A 17555-nucleotide genomic window follows, 5' to 3' on the forward strand; every position below is an offset into this window, starting at 1 on the left:
CGCGAGTTCAAAGCCAACCTCAGCGACAGTGAGGTGCTAAGCGGCTCAGTGGGACCCTGTCTCTAAATAAAGTACAGAGTAGGCTGGGGTGTGGCTCGGTGTCAAGTGAGCCACAGGTAGACGGCAGCATCTGCTTCCTACTAATAAGTTGAAGTCCAAAAGTCTATGAGAACAGCACCAGCTTTGCTTCCTGCCCTTGTGGTCCAGAGCTGGTTACTCTGGTTAAGAATATGGCTAAGTGCGTGTGCGCTCCCACCCGGTGCCGGTGCTCGGGGGAGGTACTGCCGAGCTCTGGTGGTGGTGTGGGGGGTGGGGTGACCTGGGACCTCGGCATGAGGTGAGGCGGTGCTGGGTGACAAGGGTGCTGGCTGGATGCCCAACTCCAGCAAGGGTGTGGCTCAGCGGCTCCAGTGCCAGTGGCCATGGGGTGGCCCAGGTCACATGTCCACGAACCTCGGCCCTCCACCGAGCACCAAAGGTGACAGGCGGATGGGCTGGTGACTTGGTCTCCAGCTCTGCAGCCCGCCTCTGGTCTTCCTGAAGTCGGGCAAGAACGAGGACAGTGATGCAGTCCTGGGGGCCACCTGGTTCTCCATGACAGACCTGGGAAGGGGAGGGCGCCGTCCACCTGGCTGGGTGAGAGTGGCCGTGGCTGGTGAGGCCACCCACGTGGTGACTCAGAGCAGGGTCTGACACTGTCCAGGCCTCGAGAAAGAAGGTGACGGCCGAGACCTGGCCCAGGCCGCGTCTCACGCCGCGCACTTGCCCCCTCCCCCAGGCGACCTGCTCCTGGAGGGCTTCAACAACTACACGTTCCTGTCCAACGGCTTCGTGCCCATCCCGGCAGCCCAGGACGACGAGATGTTCCAGGAGACGCTGGAGGCCATGGCCATCATGGGCTTCACGGAGGAGGAGCAGCTAGGTAGGCTCACGCCCGGGGACAGGACACCCCCCCAGGGTCCCCGGGAGTCCACCCGGGACCTGGTGGTCAGAGTGGACCTCAGTGGTCAGAGTGGACCTCTGCTCTCTGCGTTCCCCGCATCCCAGGGAGACGGCCCCCTGCTTAGGCCTTGTGAGTGTTCTAGAAGAGCAGCTCAGGCTCCTACAGGTGACCAGGTCAGCTCCAGTGGACACTCGTGATGCCAGTCAGCTCAGGGCTGCGTTCCAGCCTCATCCCAGGGTCTGTGTCCAGGGGGCAGCGCCAGTCTGCTCGGTCCCCGAATGGGGTCTGTTAACTGCTTGGTCCAGGTTGAGGTGCCCTGTGCCGAGCTCCTCGTGATGGCAGGTTGTGGAATGTTCCGGAAGGGGCCGGTGCAGGTAGAGATGCTCTGTAGGATCGGGGGCAGCTGGCAGGGTGGACTGCTAGCGCTCTTCCAGAGAAGGCAGCCCTGGCCACAGACCCGTGGACCCTGCCGTCACCCCAAGGCCAGGGAGCACTTGGGTCCCGGGGACAGGACAGCTCAGAGTCTTGGCCTGACGTTGTGCTTCCGGAAACACTTCTCCTTCTGGGCCGGGTGAGCCCCAGTGGTCAAGGTTGAACACGAGGGCAGGATGGTGGAGGACTCCCCTCTCTTCCCCCGCCCCGCGGTCCCCAGAATGTCACTAAGGGCTGAAATGCAGGGCGGGGGAGGGGCCAAAAAAGAAGGTCCCGAGGCTCAGCTGAGAGGTGGCTGCCCTTGGCCAGGGTCCCACGGCAGAATCCAGCACCGTGGACTCCCCAAGTACAAGTCACTGTGTTGGGGCGATGGGTCAGTTCTGCTTCTAATCTTGCTTTTTAAAAACATAGATGATGAAATACTTGTTATATGTCAGAAATATTCTGAATCCTATTTTTCCCCCTCCTTAAGGTACCAGGGTGTTCAATGTAGACTTATTTAAATAGTGAAAAAAAAAAATTGGGACAAACTGAAATGTTGATGGGTAAAGGAGTTGTTAAATCATCACCTGTGCTTGAGAAACTGCTTTGGAAAAACACGGGCCTCTGTGGAAATGCTTACAGTATATCCAAAGGGAAGACGTTAGGTGCCAACTGAATGAGGGGCCTTATATGCAGCATTTAACATCACGACAACCCTGTGAGGCAGCTACTGTTATCCTCAGTTTGTTGATGGGGAAATTAAGAAACAGAGAAGGACACACTGACCCAAGGACACACAGCAAGTTGCGGGTGGAGCTGGGGCTCGCTCTTGGGGCTTTTGAATTCCCAGTCCCTGCTTTTGTCTGTGGAAAGGGAGTTTTGATCCTTTAAAATTCTGTAAAAACTCTATCAGGACCTGGTGGAAATGGGCTAGAAGGATCCGGGTGTGTTCTCGATGTGGACCCCCCCACACACTGCCGGGCGGTCTCTACTGAGCTTTGACCCGAGACCATTCCCTTCTCTACCCTCCCTCAGTTCTTTTGATGGCTTTCAGAGTGAGATGGCAGCCTGGCACTTAGTAGGTCTTCCTCTCCTCTTGGTAGTCTCCCTTTGAACCACAGAGAGAGCCAATCCCAGGTGCAGCACCTGCCCACAACTTGACCATAGGATTTGTTTCCCTGGTTTTTCATCTTTAAAGTTGTCCTCTGCTTTGGGCCAAGTGAGGCTGGAGCTTTACTTAAGATGAAGTTTCCTAATAAAATAAACTTAAGGAAATAGAAGTGAATTTAAAGAAGAAAGTGAAGTCAATAATAGATCAGACAGTGCCCGGAGCAGGTCACGATGATGAGCTGACGGCAGAGCTCCTGGGACCCAGACAGACCAGGGGGTGTGCTGGCTGCAGGTCCACACTCCTCCACCACATCGTCCACACCAGACCACAGGGGCTGGGGGCAGCTCGGGGGTACACACACGTGTCCTCCAGCACGCGCAAGACCCTGGCTTCCCTCCCCAGCACCCCCACACACACACACACGAGGCCAGAGGAGAACCAGGGGCAGGGAGGAGTGTCAGGAGCAGCATGAGGCTGCAGGTGACGGGGATTCCCTGCCACATCGGTTCTGATCTTGGAGTAACTGCAGAGTCACCAGAGCCCCGGAGCGCGAGCCGGAAGGGACCCTGGAGACTGGCAGTCCAGCCGCCTCTGTTTCTTGGAGCTCAGCAAGAGAAAGGTCACAGCCTGTCTCAGTTGGGACGGGAGCAGCAAGAGTGACAGGGTGGCAGCTGATGTTGCCGGGCACTGGCCCTGTGACTTAATCCTGGTGACAGTCCTATGGGGAAGGTGTCTTATGGGTCTTCAGATGGTGAAACAAAGGCCCAGAGAGGCGGATAACTCACTTGAGGTCACACAGCTGCTAAGAACAGGGCCAGGACCTGAGCCTCTGCGGTCAGCATCCGCATCCCGGCACCGAGACTCTCAGGGCTGTGGAGATTGGCGACCCCACCTCAGTCCTCGGCACTTGATGCTACTTGTGGTTGTATCTGTATCGTTGTTGTGATTTCTATGACCCTCCTCACTCTGGGCTTTGTCATAAATGATAGTTTATATAAAATCACTAATTTGATGTCCTAGTTATATGGATTCTGATAAATACCTGATTACTAAGATCTTTTTTTAAAAAAAGTCCCACTGGGTGTGGTGGCACATGTCTGTAATTCCAGACACTCAGGAGGCCGAGGCAGGAGGATTGCAAGTTCGAGACCAGCCTCAGCCATTTAGTGAGGCCCTAAGCATCTTAGCGAGGTCTGTCTCAAAATAAAAAATAAAAAGGTCTGAGGATGTGGCTCGAGGTTAAATGCCCCCGGGTGTTCCATCCCCAGTACCAAGAGAAAAGAAAAAAAAAAGTTTCACATGCAACTGAAATCATCCGCCCGCAGGGTGCCGGCCATCGCCCCTCCCTGCTGGTGGGGCCAGGTGCCTGTCCACGAGCTCTGTCCACTCATCCCCTGTGGCCTGGGTTAGGTCACCTCCCTTTGGTCGTTTCTATGATCACATTAACTAACTGCGTCAGAAAATGCAGATGGGTAGCCCCTGGGCCTGCAGGAGAGAACTTGGCCCCCGCGATCCTTTAACTGGTTTCCCACATTCAAACGTTTCCTAGATTTCACGTAAGAACCTGGGTTGGCATCGTCTTTGGGAAAATCAGAAGTTCTGGCAACACCTGGCTGATCTCCTGGGGACAACAGCACAGTCACTGTCCCCTTTGTGGGGGGTTTCAGTCACCCAGGCCCCATTGGTCTCCTCTGTCCATTTAGGCCAGTTCTCCACGAGGGGTGAGCCTGCCCCCCAGGGGACATTAGAGCCGTCTCGGGAGACATTTTTGCTTGTCCACCTCTGGAGGGGGAGCATGCTGTCATCTAGAGGTCAAAGACCAGGGGTGCTGGACACGTCCTCCCGGGCTGCACAGGAAGCCGCCCACAGCCAGGCCGGTTCGGGCCCCACGTTTCAGTGAAGCCAAGGGGTGGTCGCGGGCTCTGCAGGCCTTCCAGCAAGTCCTGGTGTAGACCTGCACTTGGAAGTCGGGGGTGCAGCCCTCGGCAGCTGACAGAGCCCCTTCACGGCGGTGGTGGTGAAGGAGCCCGTCTCGGCAGCCTCCTGTCATCCGCGGCTTTGTGCTCGGTGCCTGGGAGCAGCCAGGTGAGGGCCAGCAGCTGGGTCTTCCTCCCGCTGACGGGGCCTGGCCCCCGTGGTGTGAGGACAGCTGCTAGGAAGGGCCTTGCAACCCGCGGTTTGGCCACAGGAACCGGAGAAGGCTGCCATCTCTAGGCTTTGCTCCTGGAACACAGCGACTTCTTAGAATCCAGAACTCTCCGCGACCGATTCCCGAGTTCAGCTGAGATGAGCATTTGCTTTAATTAGTTATCTGTCTTCCACCATCTCCCCATCCTGCCCCTGTCCTCCACATCCATCTAGCCTCCATTCAGCCTTCAAACGTTCATATCATCTATCACTCCATTCTCCATCTATCCACTCATCCTTCATCTATCGTCTTCCATCCACCCAGCCTCCATCCACCCAGTCTCCATCCAGCCTCCACCCAGCCTCCATTCATTCATCCACCCATTCAGCCTCCATCCACGCATCCACCCAGCATCCACCCAGCTTCCACCCACCTATCATTCATTCACCCATCCAGCCTCCATCCACCCAGCCTCCATCTACCCATCATCTATCCACTCAGCCTCCATCCATCCACCCAGCCTCCATCCACCCAGGCTCCATCCACCCATCCACTCATCCATCCCCCATCCATCCATCCAGCCTCCATCCACGCATCCAGCCTCCGTCCGTCCACCTATCCATCTATTCATCCTTCATCTATCCATCCTCTTCCATCCTCTCTCCATTCATCTACCATCCATCACTCCATCCTCCATCCATCACTCCATTCTCTATATGTTCATTCTTCACTCACTCATCTCCCGTCTATCCATTTGAATTCTTCCGTCCATCCGTCTATCACTCCATCCTCTTTCCATCCATCACTTCATTCTCCACCCTGCCCACATCCATCTGTCCGTCATGTTTCCCTCCTTCCCTCCCGTGTGTCTGGATCCCGGACTCGGCTTCGGGAATGCCAAGGTGTTTGGGGCACACCCCCACCTAACAGAAACGCATGGCCCTGAACAGATTCCAGCGCAGAAGCCGTTTTCACAGTAACGTGAGCCCAGTACGGAGTCCCGAGAGTTGTTCTGGGAGTTCTGGGAGTAGAGCATTTTTGTCTGAAGATATATCTAGATGATAACTGGGGAAAATTTCCCACCTTCTTATCCTGACTTGGGCCTCTCATACATCCAGTGGGGTATGTTAAGAAGCATAAGGTTTTAAAAAAAACTCTTATTAATAAGTGAGATACATTTAGAAAATCACGTCTATCCTAAATGTACTGTTCAACGAGTTTTTCTAAACTGGACACACCTGTGGAACTAGCACCTGTTTTAAGCTAGACGCCACCCCCAGCCCCTCCAGACTCCTGGCCAGCAGCTCCCCCTAGTTAGGTTAGCCATCGCCCGACCTCTAACGAGGTGGATTCGTTTTGTCTGTCTTGAACTTTCTCTGAATGCACTTACAAGGTGTGTTCTTGTCTGTGCCTGTGTCCTTTGTTCATTCTTGTCTTGTTCTTGTCTTGACGCGTCAGCTGGGTTGTCTGTAGTTACAGATCACTCATTCTCCTGACCTGCAGCAGGGCTTGGCAAGCAGCTTCTGTAAATTCCACAGAGTAAATATTTTAGCCTCGATGGGCCAGACAATGCCTGCTGCAGCTGTTCAGCTCTGCCATTGCAGCAAGCAAACGGCTCCAGACACTTCGCCAATGAATGAGGGTGACTGTGTTCTAATAAAACTTTATTAGTAATAGCAATCGGCGGGCCACATGTGGTCCACGGGCTGGAGTTTGCCAGTCTGTGCCGTGTAGCATTCCATTGTAGCACAAGGGTTTTAGCAATGATCTGGAGCCATTCAGTCACCGTCTGGGTATTCGCTGTGTGTGCAGAGAACCAGGTGGTTCAGCTCTGTCCTCCACACAGGAGCTCAGGACTGAATCTCCTCATTAAAAAAACATGTAGGTGGGTTTTAGTCCCCAGTGACTTTGAGATTGCAAACCTGGCACACCTTAGTACGGATGCTTAGTACTGGCACACCTTAGTACTGATGCTTAGTACTGGCACACCTTAGTACTGATGCTTAGTACTGGCACACCTTAGTACTGATGCTTAGTACTGGCACACCTTAGTACGGATGCTTAGTACTGGCACACCTTAGTACTGATACTTAGTACTGGCACACCTTAGTACTGATGCTTAGTACTGGCACACCTGAGTACTGATGCCGTGTCTGACCTGTTCTTCTCTCCTCACCTCAGCCATATTGAAGGTGGTGTCATCCGTCTTACAGCTTGGAAATATTGTCTTCAAGAAGGAAAGGAACACAGACCAGGCATCCATGCCGGATAACACAGGTACCCGCCACCTTTTCCCCGTGAGGGCAGTCCCAGAGGTGGAGGGAGGGACCCCTTCCACCATGGCCAGTGTGGCCATCCTCCTCCTCTCCGTGTTTCCTTTACTGTGGATTCGGCCACCTGCGGTCAGCTGGGTGCAGAAATGCAGAACTGCACAAGAAGACTGAGAGGGCAGGACCACTCTGACATAACTTCTTTTGTTTTTTAATGCGTCCATTTTATCTTTCACACTCACATAACTGTTACTGCCATGTATCGATGGTAATCAGTCTATCTTATTAGTCATGGTCGCCGACTTCTCCATGTGCCTGATCTATAAGTGAAACTTTATCATATGTGTCGAAGAAAACATCTGTAGGATTTGGTTCCATCTGTGATTTCTGGGGGTCTCAGAACGGGTGCCCCACCCACAGGGGGGGAGTTTCTGCACCTCGGGGTGAGGGACCCAGGAGATGCACAATGGCTGGACGAGGTTCTGATCGCGGACTTCTCATGGCTGAAGACCCGATGGTGGGAAGTTCCTAAAGTGGGGTGTTTTAGAATTCTGAAGGGGTTCATCTCTCCCAAAACCCTCCACTCGTTTGTTTGTTCAGTATTTCTTGAGCGCCTGCTGTATGCACTGGACACAGTGGGAGATGAGCCCTTCTTATGAGACCGGCCCTTCTTATGGTGTAAGTGGTCCTGTCCCGGGGACCGTCCTCCAAACTCCCGGTTCACGAGACCGGCCAGATGAGACGCGGGAGGCCGAGTCGAGTGTGAATTTCAGTAAACGGCAAACACCTCTGTCATAGCTTTGTCTGCTCCAGTCACGTTTTGTGTCTCTGGGACCAACAAGAAGCTCCTGGATTCAGAGGTTCAGTCCCTAGTCAGCCGAGTCCTTCCCACTGGCCCAAAGTGAGGCCGAAGGTCATGGCGGAAGGGATGGCGGAGGAAAGAGCTCAGGACACGGCCGGCAGAGAGCTCCACTAAAGAAAGCAAACATACATCCCAAAGGCACACCCCACGCCCACCCCTCCCACTCGCCCCACCTGCCGGCAGTCACCACCCCGTTAATCCGCCCAAAGTGGATCCATCCACTCACACCACTGCGTCTCTCGTGACCCAGTCGTCCACCTTCAGACTCTCTTGCACGGCCTCTCACTCGAGCTATTGAGGGGCACCTCAAAGCTAAACCATCACGATGTCCCATGCGGCATCTGAGAACTACATTAATATGATTAATTAATGGTATTGATCTGAAATCACATTTAACTGGGAATTCCATTGGTTGGTTGGTTTTTTCCCCCCTCCACTAAATCTGACAGCCGTCCCTGGAAACAAACAGTTCTGGGTGTCTCGAGACCACAGGCCGCCATGCTTGTTGGTGGCCGAGCTGGGAAGTTGGCTGCCGCCGCGTTCCCTGAGCCTGGGCAGGGGCCAGAGCTGCCGTCCTATCACACCTGTCCCGTGTGTTCACTTCCCAAATGTGGCAAGTTGTGACCGAATCCACTGTCCCAGAGAGAAGTTGGGGAAACGAGAAATGGAAAAGAATCCTTGGAAAGCGGTGGTGAGAATAGTCCTGACAGTCCCTTACTCAGTGTTGCTCTGCGACATAAACCTTGTGATCGACAAAAGCCATGTCACACTGTTGACACCGTTCTACACACAGATTCTTAACACTTGCCATGGTCTAGATGGCTTCTCCCCCCCCAACTGTGACAAACAAAAACGTCTCTGGACGTTGCCAAATGTCCCCTAGGGACATACTCATTCCCACTCAGAGCCACGGGTCTAGAGAGAGACTGTTCCCTTTCCCTGCTGTTTGCCTTTGGGTTTCCATGAAATCAGGGCAACGCGTCTCTGTCCACTCCCCCATACTGATGGGCGTGGCAGCGGTTTCCGGCATTCTGCTGCTGCGTGGCTGTGACACGTGTCCTAGAACACTGGAACAAAATCTGAGTATTTCTTGAATAGCTGCCGTATGTCAGGCCCTTTACCAACCTCACCTCAGCTGTTGGTGTTGACAACTGGACAGGACACCCAATGGCTGGCCCTTTACAGAGCTGAGGAAGGCGCGGCTCCAGGAGGTGGACCGCCTTGTCCACAGTCCTGTGACTCGAAAGTGCACAGGGCAAGGACTTGGACTTGGATGTATCTGACCCCTGTCCCCTGTAGCTGCAGCCCACCCCATGTTTGCCTCTTAGCAAAACACTAAGGGGATGGTCACTAGGAGCGTGGTTCTAGGACTCTTGCCGCGCTCACACACGAGGCCCCGTGTCCCAAGAGTGGCCTGCGCAGAGCGCAAACGTGTGTGTGTGGGAGGTCCTTTGTGACACACTTGGGATGCTTCTTTCCTCATCCAGCTGCTCAGAAAGTTTGCCACCTCGTGGGAATTAACGTGACGGATTTCACCAGAGCCATCCTAACCCCACGGATCAAAGTGGGACGCGACGTGGTACAGAAAGCTCAGACCAAAGAACAGGTAAGACATTCCTGCCATTCATTCCTGCAGAGTCTCCTGTCTACCCACCCACCCACTCAGCACGCATCCAGCCACTCAATGTCCATCTAGATATTCTCCCACCCACCTACCCACCCACCCACTCAGCGCGCATCCAGCCACTCAATGTCCATCTAGATATTCTCCCACCCACCCATCGATTCATTCACCCACCCACCCATCCATTAATCCATCCATTCACCTATCTCCCCATCTGCCCATCCATTCTCCCACCCATCCACACATCCTCCACCTGTCTACCAATCCACCCACCCACCCACTCTTCCAACTCCATCCACCCACCCACTCTCCCAATATCCATCCACTCACCTGTACAATATCCATCAACCTGCCTTTCTTCCACTTATTCATCCATCCACCAGTCCACCTACCCACCCACCTAACCATACACATACATACACCATCCATCCGTCCGTCCATAGTCCATCCACACATCCATGCATCTACACACCTATCCATCCATCCTTCCATCGATATATTAACCCACCCACGTCCCCATCCATCCACTCACCCACCCTTTCATTCATCCAGCTACTCTCACATTCAGCACCTGTCTACCCACCTATCCCACATCCACAGATCTGCCCACCTCCCTACCCATCCATCCACATGTCCATCTATTTAGTTATCTATTCATTCACCCACCCAGCTGCCCACCCACCCACCCACACATCCAACATCCATCCTTCCATCCGTGTATTCATTCACCTGTCGACCCACCATCCACCTGTCTAGCCACCTATCCATTCACCCAGCTGCCCACCCACCCATCCACCCATCCATCCCTTTGTCTCGCGTCCATTCAACACTAGAACACTTGAGTTGACCTCTCAGCCATGGTCTGAGGTCTGGCGGGCAGACTTGCCTGTGGAAATGCCCGTGGACCTTTTCTAGAGGCAGGGACGACCTCCAATGATCCTGGGATGAAACAGCCTCCCCGGTTCCCCGAGAGGAGGCATCAGGACCCACAGGATCACTCCTTGGGCCTGACTGTGCTTACTGCAGCTTTCCTGCTGGTGACAGACATGATAAAATCTCCCTTCGTGTTGGTTGGTTTATTTTTTAAAGGGTTGATTAAAGGTAAGGGGAGAGGCCTATGGTGGTTCATGCCTGTGATCCCAGCCACTCAGGAGCTGGGGCAGGAGGATTGCAAGTTTGAGGTCAGCCTCAGCAGCTTAGAACTTGTCTCAAAATTAAACAGGCCAGGGAAGTAGTTTATGGAAAAGCACCCTGGGCTCAATCCCCAGTACCAAAATAAATAAATGCAATAGGAAGAGAGTAAAAATCTGAACCTGCAGTCTGTCCTCGCTGTGAAAACCCAGCTCGCTGGAACACCCAGCTCTCTTCCTCCCCTGCAGGCCGACTTCGCCATAGAGGCTTTGGCCAAGGCCACCTATGAGCGCCTTTTCCGCTGGATACTCAGCCGTGTGAACAAAGCCCTGGACAAGACACATCGGCAAGGGGCTTCCTTCCTGGGCATCCTGGACATTGCTGGCTTTGAGATCTTTGAGGTACAGCTTGGTGGGATCCTGGCAGCCCTGGTCCTGGTCCTCTGGGATGAGGCTGTCCCCTGGACGGATCCCTGGGTTGGAGAAAGGCATGCTCTTGCCCACTGCAGAGTGGAAAGCTGTCTAGGTAGGGTCAGAGGCGTGGTGCATGAGAGGCAGAAATCCGACAGGGAATGTATTGGTTTTCGTAACTAAGACAGCCAGAGGTACAGGAGCGTCCAGCAGGCAAGGCCTGACCTCTTGCCATCTTTCTCTCTGCCTTCCTTCATATTGGCCCCATTCTTAAGTGGGCTGTCCCTAATGGTGCCACAGCTCCAGACTGTCTCTCGGCAACCCTGGCAGAAAAGACTGTTTTTCAACAGTTCCAACTAAAATCGTGGCAGGGAGTCTCACTGACTCCTCCTCACCCGAGTTGGGCCCCATGGTCACCTCCAAGCCCAGCGCTGTTTTCAAGGTGTTGCGGTATTTTGTGTAGTATAACCACAGTTGGTTCCTGGAGACCACTCCCATGGTTTGGAGGAAAACTCTAAGATCTGGGAGTGATGGAGGTAGAAAAGACGCCTCCTGCAGAATCACTGAGACTGAGCCTCGGTTCCCAGTCTGTAAAGTGGGGATAAGAACTTGCCTTAGGGGCTTCTCCATCCATAGGTCATTCTGCAATGGAAAAGATAAGGGTCTTAAAGCCAGGCCATGTGGCTGGGGCTGTGTCATACCTGATGGCCTCTGGGCAGCCTGTTGGGCCCCAGCCCTCTGGGTGCTGGAGTGAGCTCCAGGGAGGGGTCGTGGCCAAGGGACTCCTGGGGAGGGGCGTGGCCACGGGACTCCTGGGGAGGGGGCGTGGCCACGGGACTCCTGGGGTGCGGGTATGGCCGCAGGGCTCCTGGGGCTCCTGGGGCCGGACCTTCCTGCTGACGCTCAGCCCCTGCCGGTCCTGCAGGTGAACTCCTTCGAGCAGCTGTGCATCAACTACACCAACGAGAAGCTGCAGCAGCTCTTCAACCACACCATGTTCATCCTGGAGCAGGAGGAGTACCAGCGCGAGGGCATCGAGTGGAACTTCATCGACTTCGGCCTCGACCTGCAACCCTGCATCGAGCTCATCGAGCGGCCGGTGAGGGGCGGCACGGCCGCGGGGCGCACAGGGCACCGCGCTTAGCTGCACGTGGACCCCTGGCTCGCCCCCTCCGCGCACCGCTTCCCCTCACCGAGCCCCTAGGCCGTCTGTGACCTAAACCACACTTTCCGCTAACGCACATTCTATCGTCACAGGTATTGTCCTTTTCCAAAATGTCCCCTCTCGCTCCTCTTCCTTCCCCCCTTCCTTTCCCTCTCCAACGTGCTCTTCTCCGAAGGTGGGCATCTGTTCTGTTCCCTGCTGTACCCCAACTCCCAGAAACCATCGTAGGTCGACAGTAGACATTGGCTGATAAATATTAACTGAGCGCCTACTATGGGCTGGGCCCTTCTTCAGGGGCTGAGGGTGTAACTGAGACAGACGGGGGTCCCTCCCTCCTTGGAGGAACAGTGAAACCGGAAAAATAAAGCAAATAAAACGCCTTCAGGGCCGCTGTGGAGAGATTTGGGAAGAAGGCCAGCTGTGGACAGAACAGTCAAAAAATGCTTCTCTGAGACCGAGTCAGCAGGGCAATGGCACGTGCAGATTTGGCCACGGTCCTGAGACCTTAGTCCAGCCTGTCTCGGCCTCAAGGAGATGCTTGACTGACAGCAATCCTAGGGGGTTTGATGAGTGAAGAAAGCACCTAATTTGTTTGCAAGGACTTGCAATCTCCGAGTTGTCCACTAGGGGCAGCAGCAAGCTCCTCCCCTCTTTGGCTCTGCCTTGCACCCCAGGGCCATTCACTGTCCAGGGCTAATTTCAGGATAGATTTTGGGGGTAGGGGACATGGGGACACAAATCCACTTTATGCAGGCAAGTATGGTGACAACAGGGGAGGCCTATGCAGTGTGCTTGGGGGGGAGGCGCTCTCCAAGTGTTCCTGAAGCAGGAGTGACCTGCCTCCCTGTGGTTCCTGCCCCCTTGTCCTCCACAGAACAACCCTCCCGGTGTGCTGGCCCTGCTGGACGAGGAGTGCTGGTTCCCCAAGGCCACAGACAAGTCCTTTGTGGAGAAGCTGTGCTCAGAGCAGGGCAACCACCCCAAGTTCCAGAAGCCAAAGCAACTCAAGGACAAAACCGAGTTCTCCATCATCCACTACGCTGGCAAGGTACCGGCTCGCCCAGTGCCCCCTCTGTCCACGGGACCCAGGTGGATGATCAGACCAGGGATGATTGGGAAGTGGCAGTACCCTGGAGCTTGCTGGAAATCCCAAAGGCACATAGCAGGTCACACTCAGCCAGGGCCTGTGTACGATTGGTCTGTGCATCCATAAGGGGAGAGACTACACCCCTCCAGTGTATTTAAACATGGCAGCCAGGCTCTTCTTTCTTGGATAGACTCTAAATCCTGCCTTCTGTGAGTTAAACCCCAAAAAAAGGATCAACTAGAACGAGGTGACCACTAAATCTACCTTGGGTTTAACCAATGTCCCCGCCATTGCCAGCCTGTTCCCCCTGGGGAAGTCAATGGTAGTTTTCTTCCTCCTCCTCCTGGACTCCATCCTCCCCCCCCCACTCCATCCTCCCTCCTCCCTCCCACTCCATCCTCCCTCCTCCCCCCCACTCCATCCTCCCTCCTCCCCCCCACTCCATCCTCCCTCCTCCCCCCCACTCCATCCTCCCTCCTCCCTCCCACTCCATCCTCCCTCCTCCCCCCCACTCCATCCTCCCTCCCCCCCACTCCATCCTCCCTCCTCCCCCCACTCCATCCTCCCTCCTCCCCCCCACTCCATCCTCCCTCCTCCCCCCCACTCCATCCTCCCTCCCCCCACTCCCTCCCCCCACTCCATCCTCCCTCCCCCCACTCCCTCCCCCCACTCCATCCTCCCTCCCACTGCATCCTCCCTCCCCCCACTCCATCCTCCCTCCCCCCCACTCCATCCTCTCTCCTCCCCCCACTCCATCCTCCTCCTCCCCCCTACTCCATCCTCCCTCCTCCCCCCCACTCCATCCTCCCTCCCCCCACTCCACCTCCTCTCCTCCCCCGACTCTATCCCCCCCACTCCATCCTCCCTCCCCCCCTCCATCCTCCCTCCCCCCCACTCCATCCTCCCTCCTCCCCCCCACTCCATCCTCCCTCCTCCCCCCCACTCCATCCTCCCTGTCCTCCCTGTCCTCCATCATCACCATGTCCTGCCTGTTGACACACAGGACCTTGCCTTATGGCTCCTGAGTGTCCTGAACAATGTAGGAAGGCCCTCGCTTGGTCTGGCTTGCAGAATCATTTTATGAACCCCACCCCCAGTAACCCCACTGCATTGTGAGACCAGTGGGTGACAAACCACAAGCCCAGGGGTCAAACCTGGCCCACAGAGTGTGTTTATAAATAGTTTTATTGGAACCAGCCAGGCCCATTTTCTCACAGAAGGTCTACAGCCGCTTTCGGGCCCCAAGGCCAGAGCTGGACAGGCGTGGCTCACCACGCTGGAAACATTTACCCTCTAGGCTCTTGACCAGCGGCCCACTCTGCCCTACATTCAAGGGAGATTATGCTCCTTTAAGTGCACAGAGGAAGCACTTTTCTCTTTCTGGCTTCATGTGTCTTTCCCAGGCCCCTCTCAGATCAGGCCTGGCCATCACCTTGACAACCCACATCCCATAATAATCCACCAGAGCGGAATCATCCACTTCTTTCATTTCAAGGTCACAGTCATAAGATGAAGGCTTTGGCCAGGAATTCCAAGGGCCTTCAATGTTTGTGTGTCTGTGTGTGTTGGGGTGTGTTGGGGTATGTTGGTATGTGTGTGTGTTTGTGTGTTGGGGTGTGTGTGTGTTGGGGGTGTGTGTGTGTGTGTTTTTGTGTGTTTGTGTGTTGGGGTGTGTGTGTGTGTGTGTGTGTGTGTGTGTACCCAGGGGTCAGAACCTCCAAGTTAAAAAAAAAAATCACGTTCCCCAGAGACGGAAAGAGGACCCCAGGCTGAGTTCAGAAACTCCAAGTCGTCAGGGCTTCCCTGGGTGAGGGGACGGTGGGTGTGGGGAGGACTCTGGCCACCCGCAGGCCCATCCTTAGCCTTTTTATAACTCCAGGGCCTTGTGCCCCTCTCTGGAGAGAGGAGGTGCCAGGGGAGGGGCTGCAGGAGACTGGGGGAGGGAGGGGCCTTCCCTGCACTGGCCACGGCTTGCTGACCCTCCAGTCTCGGGGCCCTTGATCCATGGGCCTCCCTCACGGCGGCTGCAGACGTCCTTTCCTCGCTGACCCTGGGAGATCTGGGGGGGAACCCGGAGGCCCTGGGTCCTGTCCTTGGCGTCTGACGGGAGAGGGTACCCGACCGGTGCGGTGGTCCTTGGCAGGTGGACTATAACGCCAGCGCCTGGCTGACCAAGAACATGGACCCGCTGAACGACAACGTGACTTCCCTCCTCAACGCCTCCTCGGACAAGTTTGTGGCCGACCTGTGGAAGGACGGTGAGGCCCCCTGCTCTGGAGGCTGCTTCCAGGGGGGGCTGAGCTCCTCAGTCCTCTCTCTTCCAGCTGCCCCAGGAGGGGAGGCCTGTGCGCGGGGCAGGGGAGAGGACCCTGTTGTCCTGAGTGGTGTCCCCGAGTCCCCTCAACCCCACACCTGGACCCCAGGGGGCAGGTCTGAGGCCAGGGCTCAGAGGAAACGGTGACCAGGCAGGCGGGTCAGACTGTCCCCAACTGAGGTCAGAAGGACCTGGTTTCATTCAGCCTCGTCTTCGCCACATACAGGCAGCCAGAGGGCCAGAGCCGGTGGGTCTCTGTTTTGTTCATGGTGGCCCCTGGGGCCAAGCACAGGGTGGACACTGACTTTATAGCGTCCGTGTCCTCATCAGCTAGAGATACGACAGTCCCACTTCTCCCAGGTCATCTCCAGGGTCCCGTTAGACCAGAGGGGCTCAGGATCACCTGTTGAAACCCGGGGCGCTGCGCTCTGTCCCCAGAGGCGGTCGGATGTCCTGGGGGGACCTGGGGATCTGCTCTTCCTCCTGTGCCCCAGCCCTGCTGCGGGTCCGGGAGCCTCTCTGGCTCCTCCTGAGAACCAGGGAGTAGGTGACCCGTGTGAGGTGCTGCTGTGTGTTTGCCAGGGTTGGTGGGCTCTGCCGATGGGACCCTGGGTGCCCACCAGATGCCACTCTGGCCCCAGAGCCTGTGGCCTGGGGCTTGCAGGACTGGCTTCCCTGGCTTGGGGTATGATAGGAAGCACTCCAGAGGGTCCCACTGCCCGCCGGCGCACCAGGCCCTGGGTCTGGACAGCTGTGTCACTCCAGGTCAGCCTCAGCCTGGGCCTCAGGAGCAGCCCAGCCAGGCCCTGCCCTCGGGCCCTGGCTAGGGGGAGGCAGGCAGGTGGAGCATCACTGTCCCGTGGCAGCCGAGTCCGTGGGGCAGAAGCCATGCCCCCCCAGGCCCTGGGGTTGGGCTTGACGTGGGCACATCTGCCGAGCTGTGGGTTCCCTCCTTCCCAGAGAAAGCACACCTGGGGGAGAGGCCAGCAGCGGTGGTGGACCGCCCGCCCCGTTGGGAACTCACCTGTGCGCCAGGCCCCTGCCTCCCTTTCTGTGCCTTCTGCTCAGTTTATTCTCTCCCCGGACGTCCACGTGGTCACTCACGGCTTCTATCTGGTCTCTGTTCAAATGTCAACTCAACAGAGTCCCCCACCCCGTCAAAGGAAGGACCTGTCTCCCTCCCCCGTCACTTTCCTAGCCACACGTGACCACCGGGAAGACACAGACCCCTGGTCACTGGCTGCCCCCACCCCCAGGCAGCCAGAGGACCAGAGCGGGGTGGGTCTCTGTTTTGGTCATGGTGGCCCCTGGGGCCAAGCACATAGTAAGTCCTCAACTCATGCTCGTGTGGGGAGGAAGGTTGGAGGCTGGCCGGGAGACGGGGGCCTGCGTGCCCTGTCTCTCATTCCTGCCCTGGGAGGCAGATGTTCTGGTGCCACCTCCTGTAGCAAGGGAGGCCCAGGCACAAAATGGCACCAGGCCAGGGCTCCTCGTGGAGAGCAGCCAGGACAGGTCTCTGATGAGGGCAGAGGACGTTCCTTCTGTCACTCGGGCACCCTTGGGGTTTCCCAGCGCGACACTACCAGCCCAGCCCCACACGCCTCCTCTTTCTGCTGCTGGAGGTGAAGGTGGTGGACAGGAGAGGAGGGGTCTTGGGCCCACTGAGGGGACCTGGGTTCTCCAGGAATGTCCTCACCAGGAGGCCTGCCTCACCCGCTACCCTCTGGGCCTGGTCCCCTGGCCTGTGGCAGGGGTGGAGGCCCTAGGAGGGCCAGAGGCCAATGCCACCCTCAATGTGCCCCACAGTGGACCGCATCGTGGGGCTGGACCAGATGGCCAAGATGACCGAGAGCTCGCTGCCCAGCGCCTCCAAGACCAAGAAGGGCATGTTCCGCACCGTGGGGCAGCTGTACAAGGAGCAGCTGGGCAAGCTGATGACCACGCTGCGCAACACCACGCCCAACTTCGTGCGCTGCATCATCCCCAACCATGAGAAGAGGGTGAGCCCTGCCTCCGGGCTCCCGGCCCTCGGGGCTCCCGGCCCTGGCTGCCTGAGTAGCCAGGGTGCCCCCAGGCACACTGTGGGGGGGGGACGT

At 56.4% G+C, this 17555-nt stretch overlaps 1 protein-coding gene across 6 annotated transcripts in view; it reads left to right on the forward strand.

Moving 5' to 3' along the window:
- Myh11 (myosin heavy chain 11) overlaps positions 1-17555 on the forward strand; it is a 90303-nt gene that overhangs the window by 49249 nt on the left and 23499 nt on the right. For all 6 annotated transcript variants that reach the window (XM_013357878.4, XM_021725421.3, XM_040278333.2 and 3 more), the window contains 8 exons: positions 779-922; positions 6778-6873; positions 9216-9334; positions 10732-10884; positions 11819-11992; positions 12933-13106; positions 15289-15403; positions 17266-17459. In XM_013357878.4, coding sequence (XP_013213332.1) covers positions 779-922; positions 6778-6873; positions 9216-9334; positions 10732-10884; positions 11819-11992; positions 12933-13106; positions 15289-15403; positions 17266-17459 — 1169 coding nt within the window. The remainder of the gene's footprint in view (positions 1-778; positions 923-6777; positions 6874-9215; positions 9335-10731; positions 10885-11818; positions 11993-12932; positions 13107-15288; positions 15404-17265; positions 17460-17555) is intronic.

This window comes from Ictidomys tridecemlineatus, chromosome 10 (genome assembly GCF_052094955.1).
Source record: "Ictidomys tridecemlineatus isolate mIctTri1 chromosome 10, mIctTri1.hap1, whole genome shotgun sequence".
Lineage (NCBI taxonomy): Eukaryota > Metazoa > Chordata > Mammalia > Rodentia > Sciuridae > Ictidomys > Ictidomys tridecemlineatus.